Below are 18497 nucleotides of genomic sequence, written 5' to 3'. Positions count from 1 at the left end.
TGCTTGGGTTTTTCTTTATCTTACATAAGGACTTGGTATTTCTCTCAGGCTTTAAGATCACCCACCCATGAGGACCTCAGAAGCTTTACAAATACCTCAACCGGCTTTTAAAAATGTGGTGGGCTTTTTGTTTGTTCTGTTTTTTTTTAGCTTTGACTCATAAGACTAAATTCATTGGTGGTATAACTTGGCTGAAATTTTCACCAGAAATTAATCTGGACTAATATTTATTTCTTAAACAAAACAAAAAAACCCCAACAAGTAAATTAGATGCTGGGGATCTCTCTCCCATACTTGCTATACATAGTCTAAATTATTTTCAGAAGGAAGAAAATACAGAGATTTCTTTTCACAAAGATCTTTCCTACATAGCAACTTAACTTTTTTTCTTTTTAGATAGATATTTGTCTCTTACACGAATGTCAGAATATATGCTTTTCTATCTGTGTTTGGGGAGGCTAATAAATGGCATGTGTTTATCTGAAAATTAGAAATTTCTATGTTGTTGAGCATTGGAGCTGTGCAGAATCTTTTCTGTAAAGGTTGACAACTTCAAAAATTTTTTGTTATGTCATTATTTTCAGTAAGATGATGTAGATCTTGGCAATTGCAAAAGAAACAAAGATTCTTTGTCGAAAGTGTGCCTTTTGCAGTCATAACTAGTTTTGTGGTGTGTCTCTAGCTGGCAATTTGAAGTTGTGCATATGTTACCTTATTAGAATTTCCTAAGCTGTGCTTACTTTAAAATAAATTTGAACTTTTTTTTAACTTTGTAAATGAAACCTGTGTTTTGAAAGTCAAGGTGGGTTTTTAACTTGTTCTTAAGATTAAAATAGTACATTGGGACATAGTTGATTTTCCATCTCTTTTTGCCCACTGCTTTCGAAGTGTGCCTTCAGTAACACACAGCCAGGTGAGAAAAGTCTGCATTTTGGAAAAAGGTCTGTGAATATTTAACAAAATGCAGAACTCATTATGCTTTCACGGCTCTTCACGGCTGTATTTCTTCAGCAGAAGCAGAGGGATAGTAATGAAATATTTTTATTAGGAAACTAAGCTATTACAGCTCTGACTGGAGAAAAATCTGTTGTCAAACGTTTATATGTATTTTTTTAAAGAGCAAATTCACACTTCTACAGAACAGTTGCTTCTTGGTGCAACTGAGTTGTGTTGTAGAGGCACACTATTAACACCAACTGAAACTGTGGCCTAAATGCAGGCATCACATTTCTGTTTGTGCTGATGTATTCACCTATATGGATGACGTTTTAACAAAAAAATGCCATTTCACAGTTGTTGGGGTTTTTCTTAAGTAAAAGTTAGGAAAAAAAAAACACCTTCCAGGTGTAAAATCAAAGAAAATGACTATATAATCATTCAACAATTATTGCATGATTTTGCATAACCCTTGACCATTCTAAAAAGCCATATTTAATTTTTTTATATATGCATTGGTTTGATAATGAGTCATCACGCAACTGCTGACTCGCACTTGATAAATATTTAACTTGGGGAAGAAATTTTCTTGAGATTACAAAAAAAGAAAAAAATCAGTCCTAGGTCTTTGCTATTAATCCAGAGATTTTCATTGTTAGATGAAACACGTATAATTGGAAATAACTTACGTTGAAAGGAATCCACATTACTTTGATAAAAAAATCCACTCATCTGAGAGGCTTTAGGGATTATGATGAATTTGATGAGGCCAACCCCAATCCCTTAAAACCTTCTCATACTTTTAGGAGATGAATGAATTACCAGTCATGTAACTCTAATGTATTTTAAGGCTAGTTAGAAGACATGGAAGAGTGATACTCAAACTAAATGCTCCAAACTAGGAAGTATTTGCATGACTGTGTATTTATTTAAAGGGAATGATTTGTAAGGGTTAAAGTTTGCTTATCCTTTATGTTTTCTAATACAGTAAACCTACCATCTACTTGTACGTCAATAATAACTGATCTTAGAATGCCATTTCATAGCTGGAATCTTGGTTTTGCCTCAAGGTTCGTTCTAGCCAGGATGGCAATTAGGGAAAGTCCTAAAACTGAAACAGAAAAATTGACACATGCTGTTAAATTCAAACGCGGAACATGAAAATTAACGTGGAAGCAGAAATGACATTCAGTGTCAGAAGTAACAAATTTGAAAGTCTTAAATAATTCAATATAGAGAATATAGTTTAGACAGTTTTTATATAAGTGTGCTTTTTCCTAAAAACACCCCCCCACCAAACTTTTTTTTGCTTTTTAAGTCTTTTGACTGTAAATATGAAAGAGGGCTACACCCCAACGTAATTCTTCATTGCCATACTAAACAGTAAAATAGTCTTTCTAATTCGCATTGCTCGTGGCAGTCTTATTTGATGTTGCTTTATTAAGTTTGTGATTAAAGCAGTTTGGGATTTTTGTTGGTTGTAAACTTTTGGCGTAATGTGAATACCAGTCCCTTTCAAAAACAGCCTTGAGTTGCTTAATGATGCTTGTGCTGTTCCCCGCGTCTGCTTGGTTGATAACAAGGCCAGCTCCAGCATTCTGCGTAAAAGCATTTCCTACCCAATCAAAATTACCTACAAGTAAAGGCAGGAATATACAATGGGTTTCTCACATTTAAAAAAAAAAAAAAAAAAAGGCGATCTCCCTAAAGGCAATCCAGCACGATACAGTATCATTTCCCCCAGTGCCTACTTGGGCAGAGACGGAAATAAGTTTTCTATACTAGCGGGAAAGAAAAAACTCCATTACGTACCAGTGTGTAGGGCAGATTGTTTCTGGAAGTTTAACAGCTCTAATCCTTCATAAGTGAAAACAGGTACTTTTATTTATTCAAAATTAAACTTGCTCTTCCTTTTGCATATATCATATTATTACTCCATTTACTTTCCTCATCAGCCTTTCCAGCGCCAAGAATGAAAATAATTTTTTGCCGTATAAACAATTTAAAGTAGATGGGATGGAGAGTGGTTGCTCCATAATGCTGAGCCAAACCAATAGATTTTTTACAGGTTACCCATTGATAGATACTATTTCAGGAAAGACAGGTTTTACTGTTTTATGCCAGTTATCACCACCTTTGTTGAAATCTAAGGTAATGAATGAGCATTTCAAATCCTGGTGATCACAAGGCAAAGAGGATAATTGGATTAATGGAAAACAGGTAAACCAAGTGTTTCAGTTATTTCTTTTTATTTCACTAGAACTATAACTATTTAAGTTGTACATTTATAACACATGCAGTATTTTGGAGAAAAAATTCTGTTATTAGAGGTCATCTTTTAAAACAATATCTGAACATACATAAAACATGAAGGTACCTGAGAAATTTATACCCTTTCTTTCAGCGTCATTTCAGCTACTTCAGCAAGAAATGTTAAGAATTCTAAACTCGTCGAGGATGGTAAATTGAAGCCTCATCGTAAGGGACATTTCTTCCTATGCTTTCAAGTAAAAGATATATCAGGTCCTTAACATGCATTTGTATTACTTTCACACAGCTTTGATTCTTTCTTTCTTTTATTTACATATATCTAAGGATGTAAGGACAATGGGAAAGAAAAAAAACAACTCAGCTAAGAATCCATGCTGTGTAGATGAGTTATAAGTTACTGAAATTTGATCTGGCTATTGGAAGGAAATTAAAATAAAGTAAAAAAAATGATGGGGGGGGGCTCATAAACCATTTGGGAGATGAGAGAGGAATAAGCTGCACTATTTGAAGTGAAAAATAAGATTTGGATAGGTTGGGGGGGTGTTGTGTTTAAAGCCCATCAAGGTGAGCTTTTCAGAGTAGCTCTTGGTTGTCTCCCTACACTGCTTGGGATTCTCCATTCTTCATGTGTGCCTGGGCATGCTTCTGGGTTGCAGCCTTTGCCCTCCCTCACTGCCTCTGTGATCACTGGCTTTAAGCCCTTTGCAGTAAGTCAGGGTGAGGAAGCATGCAACTAAAGCATCAAGCTGCCCGCAGCATATTAGAATACGTTTTCTCTCTTGACTTTATAAAATCTCATGAGTTAATTACTTTTTAATTCAGTAGCAGTTTTCTGATCCTGCAGCTCACGCACAGCTCAAGCAGTCAGATTTTTTTAAAAGGTAGTTTTTAGCCTGCATTCAATGAGCATTTGACTGATAATGAACTTTTGCTAGGTGCCATACAGTGACTTTACTTAAATACACCTTTAACCCAAAATACCAATTAGGTATGTACCTAATGTTAGGAGGGTGTCTGAAATGTCATTACAGTAAATGGAATTAAGGCTTGAGAAGATGAGGATGAAAGGCATTTGTACAGTATTTACCAGGATTGACCATAGCTTTAGTAATAACATGGGAAATGGAGGACAGTCCATCTTTATTGGATTGCAGAAACAAGAGAATACGTTAATAATCCAATTTATTCCTACTTCATAAAGCGTGTTGTATTTGTGTTTTCAGTCTGTTTTTAAATACTGAAAGCAGAATGTTGCTTTTGAGAAACTGATTCACAGGGGGGAAAAAAAGAGTTTTTAAATGAGAAGAGGCTCAAAGCTCAGTCTTCATCCAGCTTCCCAAAGAAATGAACTATTATTTTAACTTAACAAACACATCAGCTGTAGATTCCTCATTTACAAATGGGTGTTATTTCAGGCTTTTGGCTACAAACTAGAATTTCTTGAGATGTGGTTACTTACCAATGTATGCACCTCCATCAGTCACCATATATTTGTTACGATTTAATTTGGGCAGGGAAGTGTTCTTCTGTTCTTTAAGAAAGCATGCACTCTCTTCCTCAAGGTCAAAGAATTTCTGCCATAAAATAGAATGGAGCGCAGGTTAATGAGAACTGTTCTATAATGGACAGAAAAAATATGGTCTGTTCTCTACTCTTTATTGAAAATGAATTAGTGTTACAGAACAGCTTGAGGTTTTATAGCCAAGCATTAATTTTAATAAAACACTGCACATTGTATTTCTTAGTAAATTCTCATAGTTTATGATACTCACTGTGTCTTAGCATTCTGAACTATATAAAGTATATGGCTACCGCATACTAAAAGCAATACACTGCCAGGTAGCAAAGGCTATGAAATGAACAAAAAAACGCTCATCTTTGTGTTCTGCATGATAAGAGCCAGGAACTTTTCTTTAGCTCATTTCCTCATTCATCAAGGGACATTGGGGTTTGACGTCTGCTTCAAGATCCAGATTGGCAGACACACCAACAGCTAATCCAATACCTTTATATATATATACACATATTAATTCAATACCTTTATATTACACGTTGCATAGTTTCCAACAGGAAACTTGCTGATTTCAGAAACTTAGAAACTTCTCAAGATTAAATCTGATATGGAGAGATCAAATTTACCAGACAAGAAGAGGAAAATGCATCTGTTTTACCCTAAAGGGTGAAGTCCGAGTTAGATTGTTTTGATATTTTTTTTTTTTAAATTTTGGAGCTCTATACACTCCTTGTCTGCATCTGTGCCAGACAAAAATGAGATTTCCAGTACAAATCTAAGTATTGTTTGTTTCATCAAGGAAACTAATAGCTAGACACAGATTCCAAAACCAGCAGTAGAGAATAACATGATGAAGGAGAAATTAAATATTTACTGCATGACTGGGAAACTTTGACTGAGGTGATGGTGTAGATCCTCAGAACAAACCTAATTCACAATATATTACTGATGAAAGTAACTGGCTATACATTGCACCCGCTTAAGACATTGAAAAATAGTATTAAAAACCCCCCACCCCAAAACTCCTTCGCTTAAGACATTGAAAAATAGTATTAAAACCCCCCCACCCCAAAACTCCATCATTCTTGGGGGTCTGGTTACCATTATGTAAAATTCATCTCTTGAACCAGTGCTCTTTTTGATACAAACTTTGAACGAATCCCTTTAGGTTATGGAGATGTCTTTCAGAATAATCTTACTACTATGAAAACCCACCTGTAAAATACTAAATTAATTACTGAAATGTATGGTCTCTGTGGTAGACTACATCATCAGTTTGAATAAATCAAATAAGGGTGTACGCATAGCACACAGGGAGTTAGTTTTATAAAGCATTCTTTACCCAGCTGATGATGTAGGTAGGTTTCAAGCTGGTTTGCAGTAAACTGGTCAACTATTGCAAAATGTGTTGTTACTGATTACCAGGAACGCCAGCTTTAGGTTTTATACCACTGGTTGCTTCAGAACTGCATACAAATACTCATTCAAAAAATCTCCCTTATTAATCATCAGTCTTGATCATTGCAGTTTGGCTTTCCTTGGAGAATTCTCCTCTAAGTTCTGAACAGGCTTATCTGCAATTAGTATTACCAAACCTAATTAAAATGGTTTAGTTGCAGACAAAAGGCAGAGTAGCCCAGAGGCTGCTGTTTATCTAACACTTTATGCCGCGGACTCTGTCAGAATCTCTCTCTTCCCCATTGGAAAATATATTGGGGAAAATTTTATGTTGTCAGAGGTGGTACCAAAACTGCTTGGAAGAACTCTGTGTAAAATACCAAGGCTAGTTCAGGCTCTGAACTCTCTGAGGAGAGTCTCTGTTCTTGGACTGACACCCCCTGCCCACCCCCTGCAACGATGAAAGCTTATTAGGGCTGAAGCAGGTTTTTAGTGCATTAGAAATAAAATTCAAAGAGTTTGTGTTTTTTCAGTGCCCAAATACTGGATGGTACTGCGGTGCAGTTTTGTGATCGATAACTATCACAAAGTTGGTTCCTTAAACAGTCTCTGAATTTCGTATGTCACCGCATGCTTACTTACCTGTACATGGCATTGTTATCTTCCACAGCTTAAATTTTGGAATGAGTTCTAATACCAGCAAAATTCCAAATACAGTTTTTTCAATTTAAAAACAAGCACAACAACCCAAACTGTTTGAATGATTGCTTTATAAAGGGCATTAAAAAAGATTATTCTATGTAAAACTGCAGTATCTCTCCTTTAAATGAGATTTAAATGAGATTTTAAATACGGACCCCTGTGTCAGGCAGGGGTCCGTATTGGGACTGGTACTGTTTAATATCTTCATCAATGACATAGACAGTGGGATCGAGTGCACCCTCAGCAAGCTTGCAGATGACACCAAGCTGAGTGGTGCGGTCGACACGCCAGAGGGATGGGATGCCATCCAGAGGGACCTGGACAAGCTCGAGAAGTGGGCCTGTGTGAACCTCATGAGGTTCAACAAGGCCAAGTGCAAGGTCCTGCACCTGGGTCGGGACAAGCCCCGGTATCAATACAGGCTGGGGGATGAAGGGATTGAGAGCAGCCCTGCCGAGAAGGACTTGGGGGTACTGGTGGATGAAAAGCTGGACATGAGCCGGCAATGTGCCCTCGCAGCCCAGAAGGCCAACCGTATCCTGGGCTGCATCAGAAGAAGCGTGGCCAGCAGGTCGAGGGAGGGGATTCTGCCCCTCTACTCTGCTCTGGCGAGACCCCACCTGGAGTACTGTGTCCAGCTCTGGAGCCCTCAGCATCAGAAAGACACAGACCTGTTGGAGCGGGTCCAGAGGAGGGCCACGAAAATGATCAGGGGGATGGAACACCTCTCCTGTGAAGAAAGGCTGAGAGAGTTGGGGTTGTTCAGCCTGGAGAAGAGAAGGCTCTGGGGAGACCTTATTGGAGCCTTTCAGTACTTAAAGGGGGCTTATAAGAAAGATGGTGGCAGACTTTTTAGCAGGGCCTGTTGTGACAGGACAAGGGGGAATGGCTTTAAACTCAAGGGGGGTACATTTAGACTAGATATAAGGAAGAAATTTTTTGCGATGAGGGTGGTGAAACACTGGCACAGGTTGCCCAGGGAGGTGGGGGATGCCCCATCCCTGGAAACCTTCAAGGTCAGGTTGGACGGGGCTCTGAGCAACCTGCTCTAGTTGAAGATGTCCCTGCCCACGGCAGGGGGGTTGGACTAGATGACCTTTAGAGGTCCCTTCCAAGCCAAACTATTCTATGATTCTATGATTTATATTGTATATTCACAACTAAACTGCACGGAGAAACCATGCCTTTAATTACAGATTTTTAACATCACTAACAATTACAGCACTACACTTCTTAAAAAATTAGAACAAACCATCTTACCAGCTGTAAAGGAAAGTTTACTAGATATTAGGGGTTAGTTCTTAGTCAACATCAAGACTGCAACTGTGTGCCTGAGGAACTGGTCTACAAACATGCACCCACCACAGAAAGTAAGTACTTAGCAAGCCAGAGATGGATCTGAATCTTTCTGAAAGGGTCTTGAATTTTTGGATAAAGCCAGAAGAAAATGGTCTTGTTTTTCCTGGCGCAACGAAACGGGAATGGAGACAGTTAGCAGCCATAAGGTGTCCGTCGAGGGTACTCGCTGTAACTCTTCACAGGGATGTGGAAGATACTGTGTGACTAATACCAATATTGTAGGGAATAGTCTAAAACCGGCAAACAGGTAAAGTAGTCAATGCTAGGAAACAACACATAACAAGCTGTCTTCTTCCCAGTGTTATAAGATTTAGCAAAAAGTTAAATACCTTGATGTAAAAATAGCCAAGCACAATAATCATATAAGCTTAGAGTTGTCATATTGAGACAGATTCAGCAGATGTGCTGAATTGAAAAACGATACGTTAGTGTTCTGTTTGTATAATAACTTTTTAAGAGAGAAAATTTCAGATTCAGGCAGGAAAAGATAGAAGGCTTGAAAATGTAATGTGTTCTCCAGCAACAGCAGAGAAGGCATTAACTAACTCCTTGACAATACAGATACCAGTAGGGAAACCCATCTGCCCTCACAAATGGAATACACAAATGTAGCTTAGATGAGCAAGTGAACCCGCACTGGCATTAAGTAGCACCGCCTAACATTCTCCAACACGCGCCTTCAGCAGAAGTACTGCGTTAATAATACACCACCCGCCTGCTAACATGTCATTAATATTTTCCATCCTTATTTCAGGAGTTTAGAGCTTTAAAATTAAATTAGTGCTTAGGAGCAAAGGTTTCATGGTTAATTCATAGCACTTTGTTTACTCATAGGGCATTTCTGGCTTTCTGAGAATTAAAGGTTCAGCTTTTCCTTCCTCTTACCTTAGCAGGAATACATGTGCACAACTCAAGAATAGATTCATGTGGAGGCTCAAGAACAACTTGTGCTGTAGATATACACGTGTGTCCCATGCTACTCCTTCCTGGTCTTCAGTTATAGAGTCGTAGAATCATTAAGGTTGGAAAAGACACTTTGTGTCTAAAGACACTTTGTTCTAGCTCATACTTTCTGTGGGCCCTTCAAAAACATGCACCTTTCTCTGTTCAGCACTGCACCCAACAGAGCTGGCCCCTTTTTACTGCTTCTTCGAGAGTCAGATTGAGTATTCTTGCACATAAGACATATTTACAGGGTCAGGCACACAAAACTTAAGGAGTACTGGAATTAAGGTCCCAAGAAGCACAATGGTGAGCTCTTCGCCTTGAGTTTACCCTTTATGATTCAAGCTTTAATTTCATGATCACATGTGGTTCAGTGCATAGGAGAGAGCTCCCTGAAGGAGCAGCAGTTTGGTATGCGGTTTACTCCTTGACATTTGGCTGTGTGCTTATAGCATTTATTTAGTCCTCAAACAAAGCTTTTTCCTCGTGAGTTCTTCCCAGTGATCATTTTTTCAGAGTACTTGTATTGAGTTTGCACTCTCAAAGCAGTTTCAGTTGAATCCAATAATTACTAATGCTTAGGTGAGCTGGACTCTGAGCAAGATGCTGAGGAATGCATAATGAGGGACTGAGTGTTTTCTGACTGCATTGATGATGTTAATTGCCCAGTCTTATCAAAGTTTTGTGGCAAAAGAGAAAAACAACCTGCTTCTAGATAGAGCACACTGTTACAATGCAGTGTTCCCAACTAGGAAACAGTGTCTTGCAGTCCCTGCCTTCCTGACCTCAACAGCAGACTGAAAAATTACATGCACAGCGGTTGGCGGCTGTTTTTGATCAGGGCGCTGCTAGGCGTAATGGGTTTGCAGTGCCCTGTTTCTAACTATATACTTGCAGTTAGGCAATACCTTGGCGGCTGTTTTTGATCAGGGCGCTGCTAGGCGTAATGGGTTTCTAACTATATACTTGCAGTTGGGCAATACCAAAACTTCCATCAGCCTGGTCAGCGACCAGGGGAAATCAGGAAGAGATTCCCGTCTAACAGAGAAATTATATCTGCACAGCCTTCTCCAAGATGACCGTGTACCTCAGGCTGCTGCCATTGGCAAAACAGCGTACCCTGCAGCTGCAGCAAGCCACTGGCACTCGCTGGAAACTTCCTAGCCAAACTGGTCTTTCCATAGGCATAAAAAAAAGAAAACAATCACAAGGCATATCACAGGGATCAAAAGCTGAATGAAAGAAAAAAGTTACTGAATATGCTTCGTAGGACTTGGATATATTATCCCCAAGAGAACAGAGGAAGGGCGGAGAGGGAATACCATTTCTGTCAGAACAGTATTGAGGTATTGGGACAGCTTAGCAATTTTAAGTATAATTTCAATGAGAATTTGTAACTTAAGGTTCTCTTAAAATTTCAGTGTTCTTGTGTATAAGCACATGCAATACATGTCTGCATGACAGTATTTTCTGTACAGAATTTAGTTTGACTTTATGTTTTCTCAGACCCAAAGCAGAACCAAAAGGGAAAAGCAGAATTTTCCAATAATTCAAAAGGTCTAAGTTTAGTTTTTACTTTGTTAGCCTATTCCTTCTCGCCCATACACACCCATAGTTTTGTTTCACTTTGATCCTGGCTAGAACAGATGAATACAAAAGAAATGCAGTTTTAAAAAAAACAGTGCTCATGTTTTCTGAAGTAAAGGAGTGTCGTGATGGAGCCTGTGGCACAGTTTTAGCCAAAATCAAATAGATACCAGTAAACTCTGAGCCTTGGGCTATTACTCATACCAAGGCTTATTTAAGGCAGTGACTTACCCAGTGTGTGGAACGTGTGATGGACAGCACAGAGGTAACCGAGGTGTGTTGTACCTTCACAACTATTTAAATCTGGGGCGGTCTCATTTTTTTACTGGAAGTTGTATTTGTATTTTCTAACTGCAGATATTCTAGCTAGACTATCTACCTGGAATAGAATAGAAATTTTTTTTTTCCTTTTAGCATTTAGTTCTTCACAAGATAAATTCTGTACTAAAGATTTTACCTGCTGTAAATAGATGGAAATGGATATGAGTATGTAGAGCATTAGGTCCCACTTAAATAAAAAATAATTTTGAATACATAAATAGAATTTTGATGATAAATACGAAACAAGCTAGAAGTTACTCAAAATTGAAGTGGCTTAAGCAGTGTCAGCCATGTATGGGCTTTTTGACTTAAAAACACACTTTATGCTGCTTCTTACCTAGGAAACTTGTAATAACTGTACGTTATAACAAAAATCCCTATTTCTAGATAGGCATAAATACCACTTAGTGTGTATTACACAAATAGTACTTGGTTTTTACAATTGTTGTCGATTTTAAAAAGCCAAAATGATTTAGTGGATTATCAATTTAAGAAGTCAAAATAATTCAGCAGATTATTTAAGACAGTTATCTGCAAAAAAAAAACCCAAAAAGGAATTGATCCAAGGTGAATTGATCCAAGGTGGCTGATTTCCAGTGTGCCTCAATTTCATACAAATGAACTGTATCAAATTGAAAGTAATACTTACCATGCACCCTGTTCCCTAATACAAAAGTAACATATATGGTATTTCTCACTTTCCTGTATTGCACGTCCAATGTGGTCACATAATGGTTGTTCTAGTCCTCACAATTCTGAATTTGTAGCCTGAATTGAATGTAAAATCTTCATTCTTTTTTCTTGTACTTTGTACTTGACTAAAGGAAAAGTAGATGCTTACGCAGCTGAACAGTAAGGTTACACGAATCCAGACTGAAACACATTTTTGTGCTGTCACATTTACTCTTAGCCAGTATAAACAAGACGTGTGACTACAGTTCACTCCGTTAGCTTTGCTCTGAAAGACCAGATGTGGTGTTTTACACGGGCTGTCCACCACACAGACTGTCTTTTGGCACCATTCTATTTTTCTGTCTTAATTTCTATGTGTGTTACTACTAGGAATAAATTCAGTTCATTATATTACATTTCCTGTGTTATTTAATGAAATTTAAAGGCTTTGATACTAACAGAAAACACTTCTCAGTTGTGAAGTTTTCTTGATTTTTTTTGGGGGGTGGGAAATATCTTAGATTTCAAAGCAATATGGATTATACTTACGACTTTCAAACTACAGCTTGGAACTTCAGTGCAAATAGCTTTCAAAGACGAAACAAAGTTAAAAGTAAGGGGATCTGTGTCTCTTGAGAAACTTATGAGAAGTCGTACTTTAATACTTCGTAAAACTAACGCTTCTCTTATCTTCCCATCTAAATATGGCCAGTACCTGTGGGGAAAGAATACAATATATTTAGAAAACTTAAAAAAATTTTGGATTTTTATGCAGCCAAGTCTAGACATCACAGAGAAAACTAACCACATATGAATTTCATTTTCTATCCGTTGAAGGAATGCTGTTCTCATTTAAAGGGACTCTCACTAAACAGATCTGCCAGCATCCTTTTTTGCGTCATTCTGCCCTGCACCAAAACTGTCACTGTGGGGACAGTGAGGTTGCGGATGGTTGAGCACATCTTCCATCTGTGTAGGTGCACGGAGAGCTGCCAAAACTCTCGCACAAAATGCAGGTACCTTATCCGCCCACAGCTGGGAGAGTTACTCCTGTGTCCCTGCCTGTGGTGAGAGCAGTAGAGCTCTTGTGGTGCCAGAGAACCAGCAGAACGAGCTACAGCTAGAGGGTGCTGCTCACCCAGCCCAGACAGAGGGACAAGGCGGATTTTCTGTTGGTTACACAAGTAAGGGAACAGGAACCCTGGGTCCCTCCCTGACTGCCGTCCTTTTTTTCCTCTGTACTGGGACCATACAGACTGGGGACTGGAATGCCTTATGTGATTTCTTGCTTGGGAAAGGGAGAGCTGCTGCTATGCAGGGTGCCTGCATCCTTCAGTAGCAGATGAAGATGGGTCGTTTAAGGAGGATGCTACCTTTTTTCCTGATGAGGATTGCAGAAATTCTGCCATGAATGGGATGGTGGCTTCCACGGTGCTATTCTCACAATCGCTAGTTAGCTTTGTGTTCCTGACCTTTGGTGGGAGCAGGTCAGGAGGGGGCAAATTAGACAGAGAAAATGCACGTTTTCTTTATTCCAGCAGCATCAAGGCATCCAGCCTAATGAAGCCTGAGCTCTATAATGCCAGAAAATAACTTACAAGCGAGAACTGGGAGCTGACAAGGTAGGGAAGCTGTGGCAGTGCCTCAAACACAAAGCCATGCTGTAGGAAAAATGTTGAAGAATTCACACAGATGGCTTCCCTGGATCTCCCTAATCCAACAGATTTCTGAATTCTTCAGGCATGAGAACAAAGTAAGGAGGAGTATAGGAGATAACATCAACTGCAACACTGTAACGGTTCTACATACTAGGTTCCTTTCCAACGTAAAGGAGAAACGTGAGTGATGCATATTGTGAAACTGAGGTTCCTACAGCAGTACCCATGATTCTTTCACTGCAATAGAGGCTGTACATAATGAGTTTATCGGAAAAACCCTCTTGTAGATTTGAAATGGCTTGTGCTTGATATCAGTCAAATGATAGTTATTTTTGGAAAAATTTGAACAAAGCATCTTTAATTATGCAAAAATGGAAAAAGAGCACATAACCACGTTTAGTTTGGCTTAACTGTGTTCAGGTAAAGTGCATGGATGGAATGGAGAGCTTTAGTAGATGCTCAATTCATTGCGAGGGTTATCAAGAGTAGGAGGGACCACTGGATACTTGCCTTCTGAGTTGGATGGTTTTATTACACTTTGGCTCCAGTTTTGGGTCATGAGTGCTTTTTAATGGCCCATACAACCAGTGTGTTTAAAAATTACTTTGTTTTGTTTGTTTTTAGCAACTCTCAGTTAACCAAAATGTGATATAATTCAAATGTAATCTGTGCTGAATTTGGAATTTTCATGTATATGTATATTTCAATAAAATAATGACATCTCCCACGTTGTATACGAGAACTCATAACATGTTATTTCTCTCTTAACACACACACACACGCACGCACACACTCTCTCATGTTGAATATCTGTATGGTACTCATAAAATGCCAGTAGCTGTGGTATCAAGATAGTGGATACAATAGTGTAAGAAATAGGATTAATGTATAAGCAGGTTCTTGTATTCCTGGGTCCCAGTCACTTGCAGATGGTCAGACTACAATTTCTGATCTCCTTCGATAGGCAGATCCAAAGCTTAGGACCCAGACCTGGAAATGTCTTCTTAGGTCCCAATTCTGCTCCCATTTAAGTCAATGGCAGAACTCTCACTGATTTCAATAAGAGCAGAATTGGGCCCCAAGAAATAGGTCCACAGTAGTAACTAATCTCCTGTGGGTTCATTTTGTCCAGCAGACCGTATTGGCATTATGATAACGTGCTAGTCCTGGACATGGACACTCACCGTTTAGCATTGGTGTCAATGACGATCGGCAAGTAGTCCATGACAGCTATGTATACAAACTGTTTCGCATCATCAATAACACTGTATATAGCTTCAATATCCAGGACTCTGTCCTTTGGGCAGAAGAGTTTAGGTGAATTCTGTTAAGGGAAAAGTTCAAATATGTCATTTAAAATATGTCATTTATTTTCTCCTCCCCTCATTCTTCTTGAGATGGCAAATGGTATCCTTTTTTTTTAGTAGAGAATATTAACTGATACCTCCAACTGTCCTGCTAGAATACTCAAAGGTACCAAGGAGAGTTACTTGCCTAATTTCCCCTTGAAAGCCTCGCCATTTGTGGGTAAAATGCAGAAGAGACAAACTTCAAAACATCCACTGTCACAAAGTGTCCACAAAGAATAGGTGAAGTTACATTTCAGAGAATTTTGTTCCAAAGAGTCCCAGGACTGGTTCCTATTAGATGGAGTAATATCTGTGTTCTCACCACATGAGCCTGATCCATCACTTGCTAGTAGGAATTAAGTCTATCATGTCCGTTCTGTTTAAAGTTCCACGCAAAGTCACCATTTGCTCAGCCACTGTTGCAGGAGATGCTGCAGTTTTGCAAGAAACTTATCTTTAAAACCTAGCTTCAGGTATAAATTAACTCTTTACCTGGTACTGAGCCGGTAAGTGGTAAGCCCCGATTTCAGCTTTTTTTGCCTTGTATCTAGGGCTGTCAAACGTGTCAGTCAGCAAGGCCAAGCCAGCAGGAATCACCCGTCTGCTCTTCTGCCCGAGCAGGGGGAGAGAAGTGGAGCCACCTGCCAAGTTGCTCACAGGCAACAACACAGTTCCTGGGAGCAGAGGTTGTTAAAGGCACTTTATAGAGCTAGAGCAAGTGCCTCTTGTCCTTAACAGCCGGCCCTGCCAGACCGCTCCCTTCCTGCTGCTGTATCACCTTCTCACCTTTGTTATCTGCTTGGGTTGCATCTGACATCTAGGTTCATATGTTTTCTTTAGGGACAGATCCTGAGGTCTTTTTCTTTCAATGCAATGCCTGTCACAGTGGTTTCTTAATCACTGAATGGTGTTCTTAAGGATTTACTACAAGTAAGTTCAGAAAATACTAGAAAATTAACAGCAAGATTTCAAGACCAATATTCCAGATCCATTCCTGAACACTAAAGAAAAACAACCAAAACCTCTTAACTTTATATCAGCCAGTCTGGAAGACGATTTTGTTGCTAAGCAACATTATAGCCATGATTCCCGAGTATAACAATAAAATTCAATGACTGCGTGTTATGCTTGTTGTTTTAGACAGCACAAACATTGAAAGCGAAATACGTTTTCAAAGAATGAGTTTCAACTCAAGAAGCGTGAAGTGATTTTGTTAAACATAATTTATATCTATTATCTGAAACTTTTAAGAGGCTATTGCACTGAAATTTTATTCTTACGCTCTTGCTATTTTCTTGAATAGAAGTTTGAAGTTACAGAACAGCTAAAGAATGGAATTCTTATGCATTGTCTTTTTCAGATGTGTTCAATATAAAGACCAGAAAGTGAAAGATACTCAGAATATGTGAGGAAAAACTTCTGTTAAAGTTCTCACTGTAACACTTGTGTTTGGGCATGCCACTTGTTACCCTGTGGCACAGCTGACCCCCCCTGTGATCATAAAAAATATTTTGGTACTTCTCTCAGTATTAGTTGTATAGTACTTGCTGTTCTGATCAAATACCCATTTGATACTTCTCTTTACCTACCAGAAACAGGCCTGTGTTCTCACTGGGCAACAGTACCTTGCCGTGCCCCTGCTGGGGGGCTCCCAGACCAAAAGGGAAGCAATGCAGGACTGGGGGAAGGAGCGGTGCAGCAGTGGGCAAGGGCAGCACCACCACCCCTGCCCACAGGCAGGGCAGCGATGGCAGTAAGTGAACTGCCTGGCTTGTGGAGACTTTCTTCTTGTCACTAGTACAGGAACAGACAGCGATGTTAACACTTAGTTCCACCAAACCAGTCCAAGTGCAACTCCAGGACGGCCTTTCAGAGCGGCATGCTGGCAAACGTTGAGAATTTGCTAGTAGGTGAGAAATTTGTTAAAAAGCCTGTTTTCAGGAAGGAAGAACCAGCCCAACTGGCTGTGACTACAAATTCCAGTAGCTTTTGGAGTTGGGCTTTGCTGATCTGAGCTTCTGGAGTACCAGTGACTCCTCCATTTTGTTTTCTGAAGTGGAATTTCAAGAGAGAGAGGCCTTTGTTGCCCCCACAAAAGGGAAATACAAGTCACAGGGAGGGAGCGAACATTCTTCTGCAAACTGCAGAAGAGCAGCTTTTGTAGAGCCTTTCTCCACCTGCCTCTCTCCACATGCCTTTGTCTAGGATCCCACATTCCTTAAAATTGGCCTTACCCTGCTTTCCTTACTGTGTGCACCTCCAGGACTGGCCTTTAGCAGGATTTCACCATTTCTTACAGACTGCTTAGAAGGGAGTAGGAGTTCATTTCACAGCTCCTTAGCTAACTGTCCAAAAGTCAGTTTCTAATTTAAGCTAGTCCTTAAGACTCTCCAGAATCAATATCTCTTCAGATGCCGTATGTGTCTTCAGATGGCTATTAATTCTGGCTGTTTTGGGTGCTTCCAGATTTTCACTCCAAAATAACTCACTCCCTCCACTGATTGTAGGAGTCTGAAAAATCCTGGACACCTGAATGTTGCGTGGCTCCCCAGAGGTGAAGGCAAACCCTGCCCTGTATAACCACTCACCTACACCAATATCCTGTGCTAGTGGCTGTACAACTTAATAGTGTGCTACGTGTCGTGTTCTTTTAGACATAACTGGCTATAAAGCAATGGGGTTTTGCCCCTTGTTTTATACGGAATGGTAAATAACTCTTGCCAACTTCATTATATTCCTGATTTTGAAGGGTGGTTTTTTTAACTCATGTAATTATGTCCAAAATGAAAGATACTCCATCTTTTGTCACCTCTCTGTGTACTTTTTTCCAGTTTTGCTACATCACTGCTGAGATAGAGGACTGCTCCACTTCTTCCCATTAAAAACACAGAGACAGTGCTTCCATGGGGATTGCTGCTTTGATTTTGTAAGTTTTAAAATGTCATTTAAAAATAAAGCTGAAGGAGATAATATTCTACAGAAGTATGAATGCTTTCAATGGAATAGGGTGAAGAGGATTAATCCTTATAAAGTTAACACTGATAAAAATGCAAGCTCTGATATCAAGCTTATTCTGTATCTTTTTAGATGTCTGATTAACAGTTCATTTACTCTAAGTCATTCACCTTATATCCACTAGTGTAAATGAGCTAATTTGAAGGGACTCCCTATCATTTTGTGAATATGAGAGGAAAAGTGAACATTGCAGAGAAAGGAAAAAGAAGAGTGCGCAAATGAAATTCTGCAGCAGCTTCAGTCCTGGCAAATTGCATGTAAGAACATTATCACAGAAATCAGAATGAAAAAAAAACAGACTGCGATTTGTCTCTTCTGCACCATAGGAAAAGGCAAATAACTTTTAAAAACCCTTTCAGTTACAGACTTCCCCACAAAAGTATATCTATTGGAATAACTGTTTTCCCAGATAACAGAATGTTTTGGTTTTCCAGCATTATGAGACTATCAATCAAGTTCTGTCTTGTGTAGGTGACAGCTGTGGTGGTCTTATCTCTATAGTTGGGTTTCCACTTACTCGCATGAGTCTTAATTTTAGTAACTGCTTTTGGCTGAGGACGTAGCAGTGATGTTTACCTTCTCCAGTTAGGCCAATTTAGAGAAATGCTTAAATATAGGCTTAATTTACACCATATATGTTCCTATTAATGGTAATTTCCATCAACACACCTGTTAATTTCTAATGGGTTTATACGCCTTGCTGAACAAAGATTCAGGTGTTTAAAAAAAAAAAAAAAAAAAAAACCCAAAAAACCCCAACACACCCAAAAA

The 18497-nt window shown here is 39.2% G+C and overlaps 1 protein-coding gene across 3 annotated transcripts in view; it reads right to left on the bottom strand.

Annotated features, from left to right (window-relative positions):
• Window positions 1–397: 397 nt before the first annotated feature.
• Window positions 398–18497, bottom strand: part of PLD5 (phospholipase D family member 5) — a 204825-nt gene continuing 186725 nt past the window's right edge. For all 3 annotated transcript variants that reach the window (XM_009276136.1, XM_009276144.1, XM_009276152.1), the window contains 4 exons: window positions 14547–14686; window positions 12254–12419; window positions 4667–4781; window positions 398–2569 (listed from right to left, as the gene is read on the bottom strand). In XM_009276136.1, the coding sequence (XP_009274411.1) occupies window positions 2334–2569; window positions 4667–4781; window positions 12254–12419; window positions 14547–14686 (657 nt within the window). In that variant the 3' untranslated portion in view covers window positions 398–2333. The remainder of the gene's footprint in view (window positions 2570–4666; window positions 4782–12253; window positions 12420–14546; window positions 14687–18497) is intronic.

This window comes from Aptenodytes forsteri, unplaced genomic scaffold, assembly GCF_000699145.1.
Source record: "Aptenodytes forsteri isolate BGI_AS27 unplaced genomic scaffold, ASM69914v1 Scaffold10, whole genome shotgun sequence".
Taxonomy (NCBI): domain Eukaryota; kingdom Metazoa; phylum Chordata; class Aves; order Sphenisciformes; family Spheniscidae; genus Aptenodytes; species Aptenodytes forsteri.
This window is presented reverse-complemented; position numbering and strand designations above follow the sequence as displayed.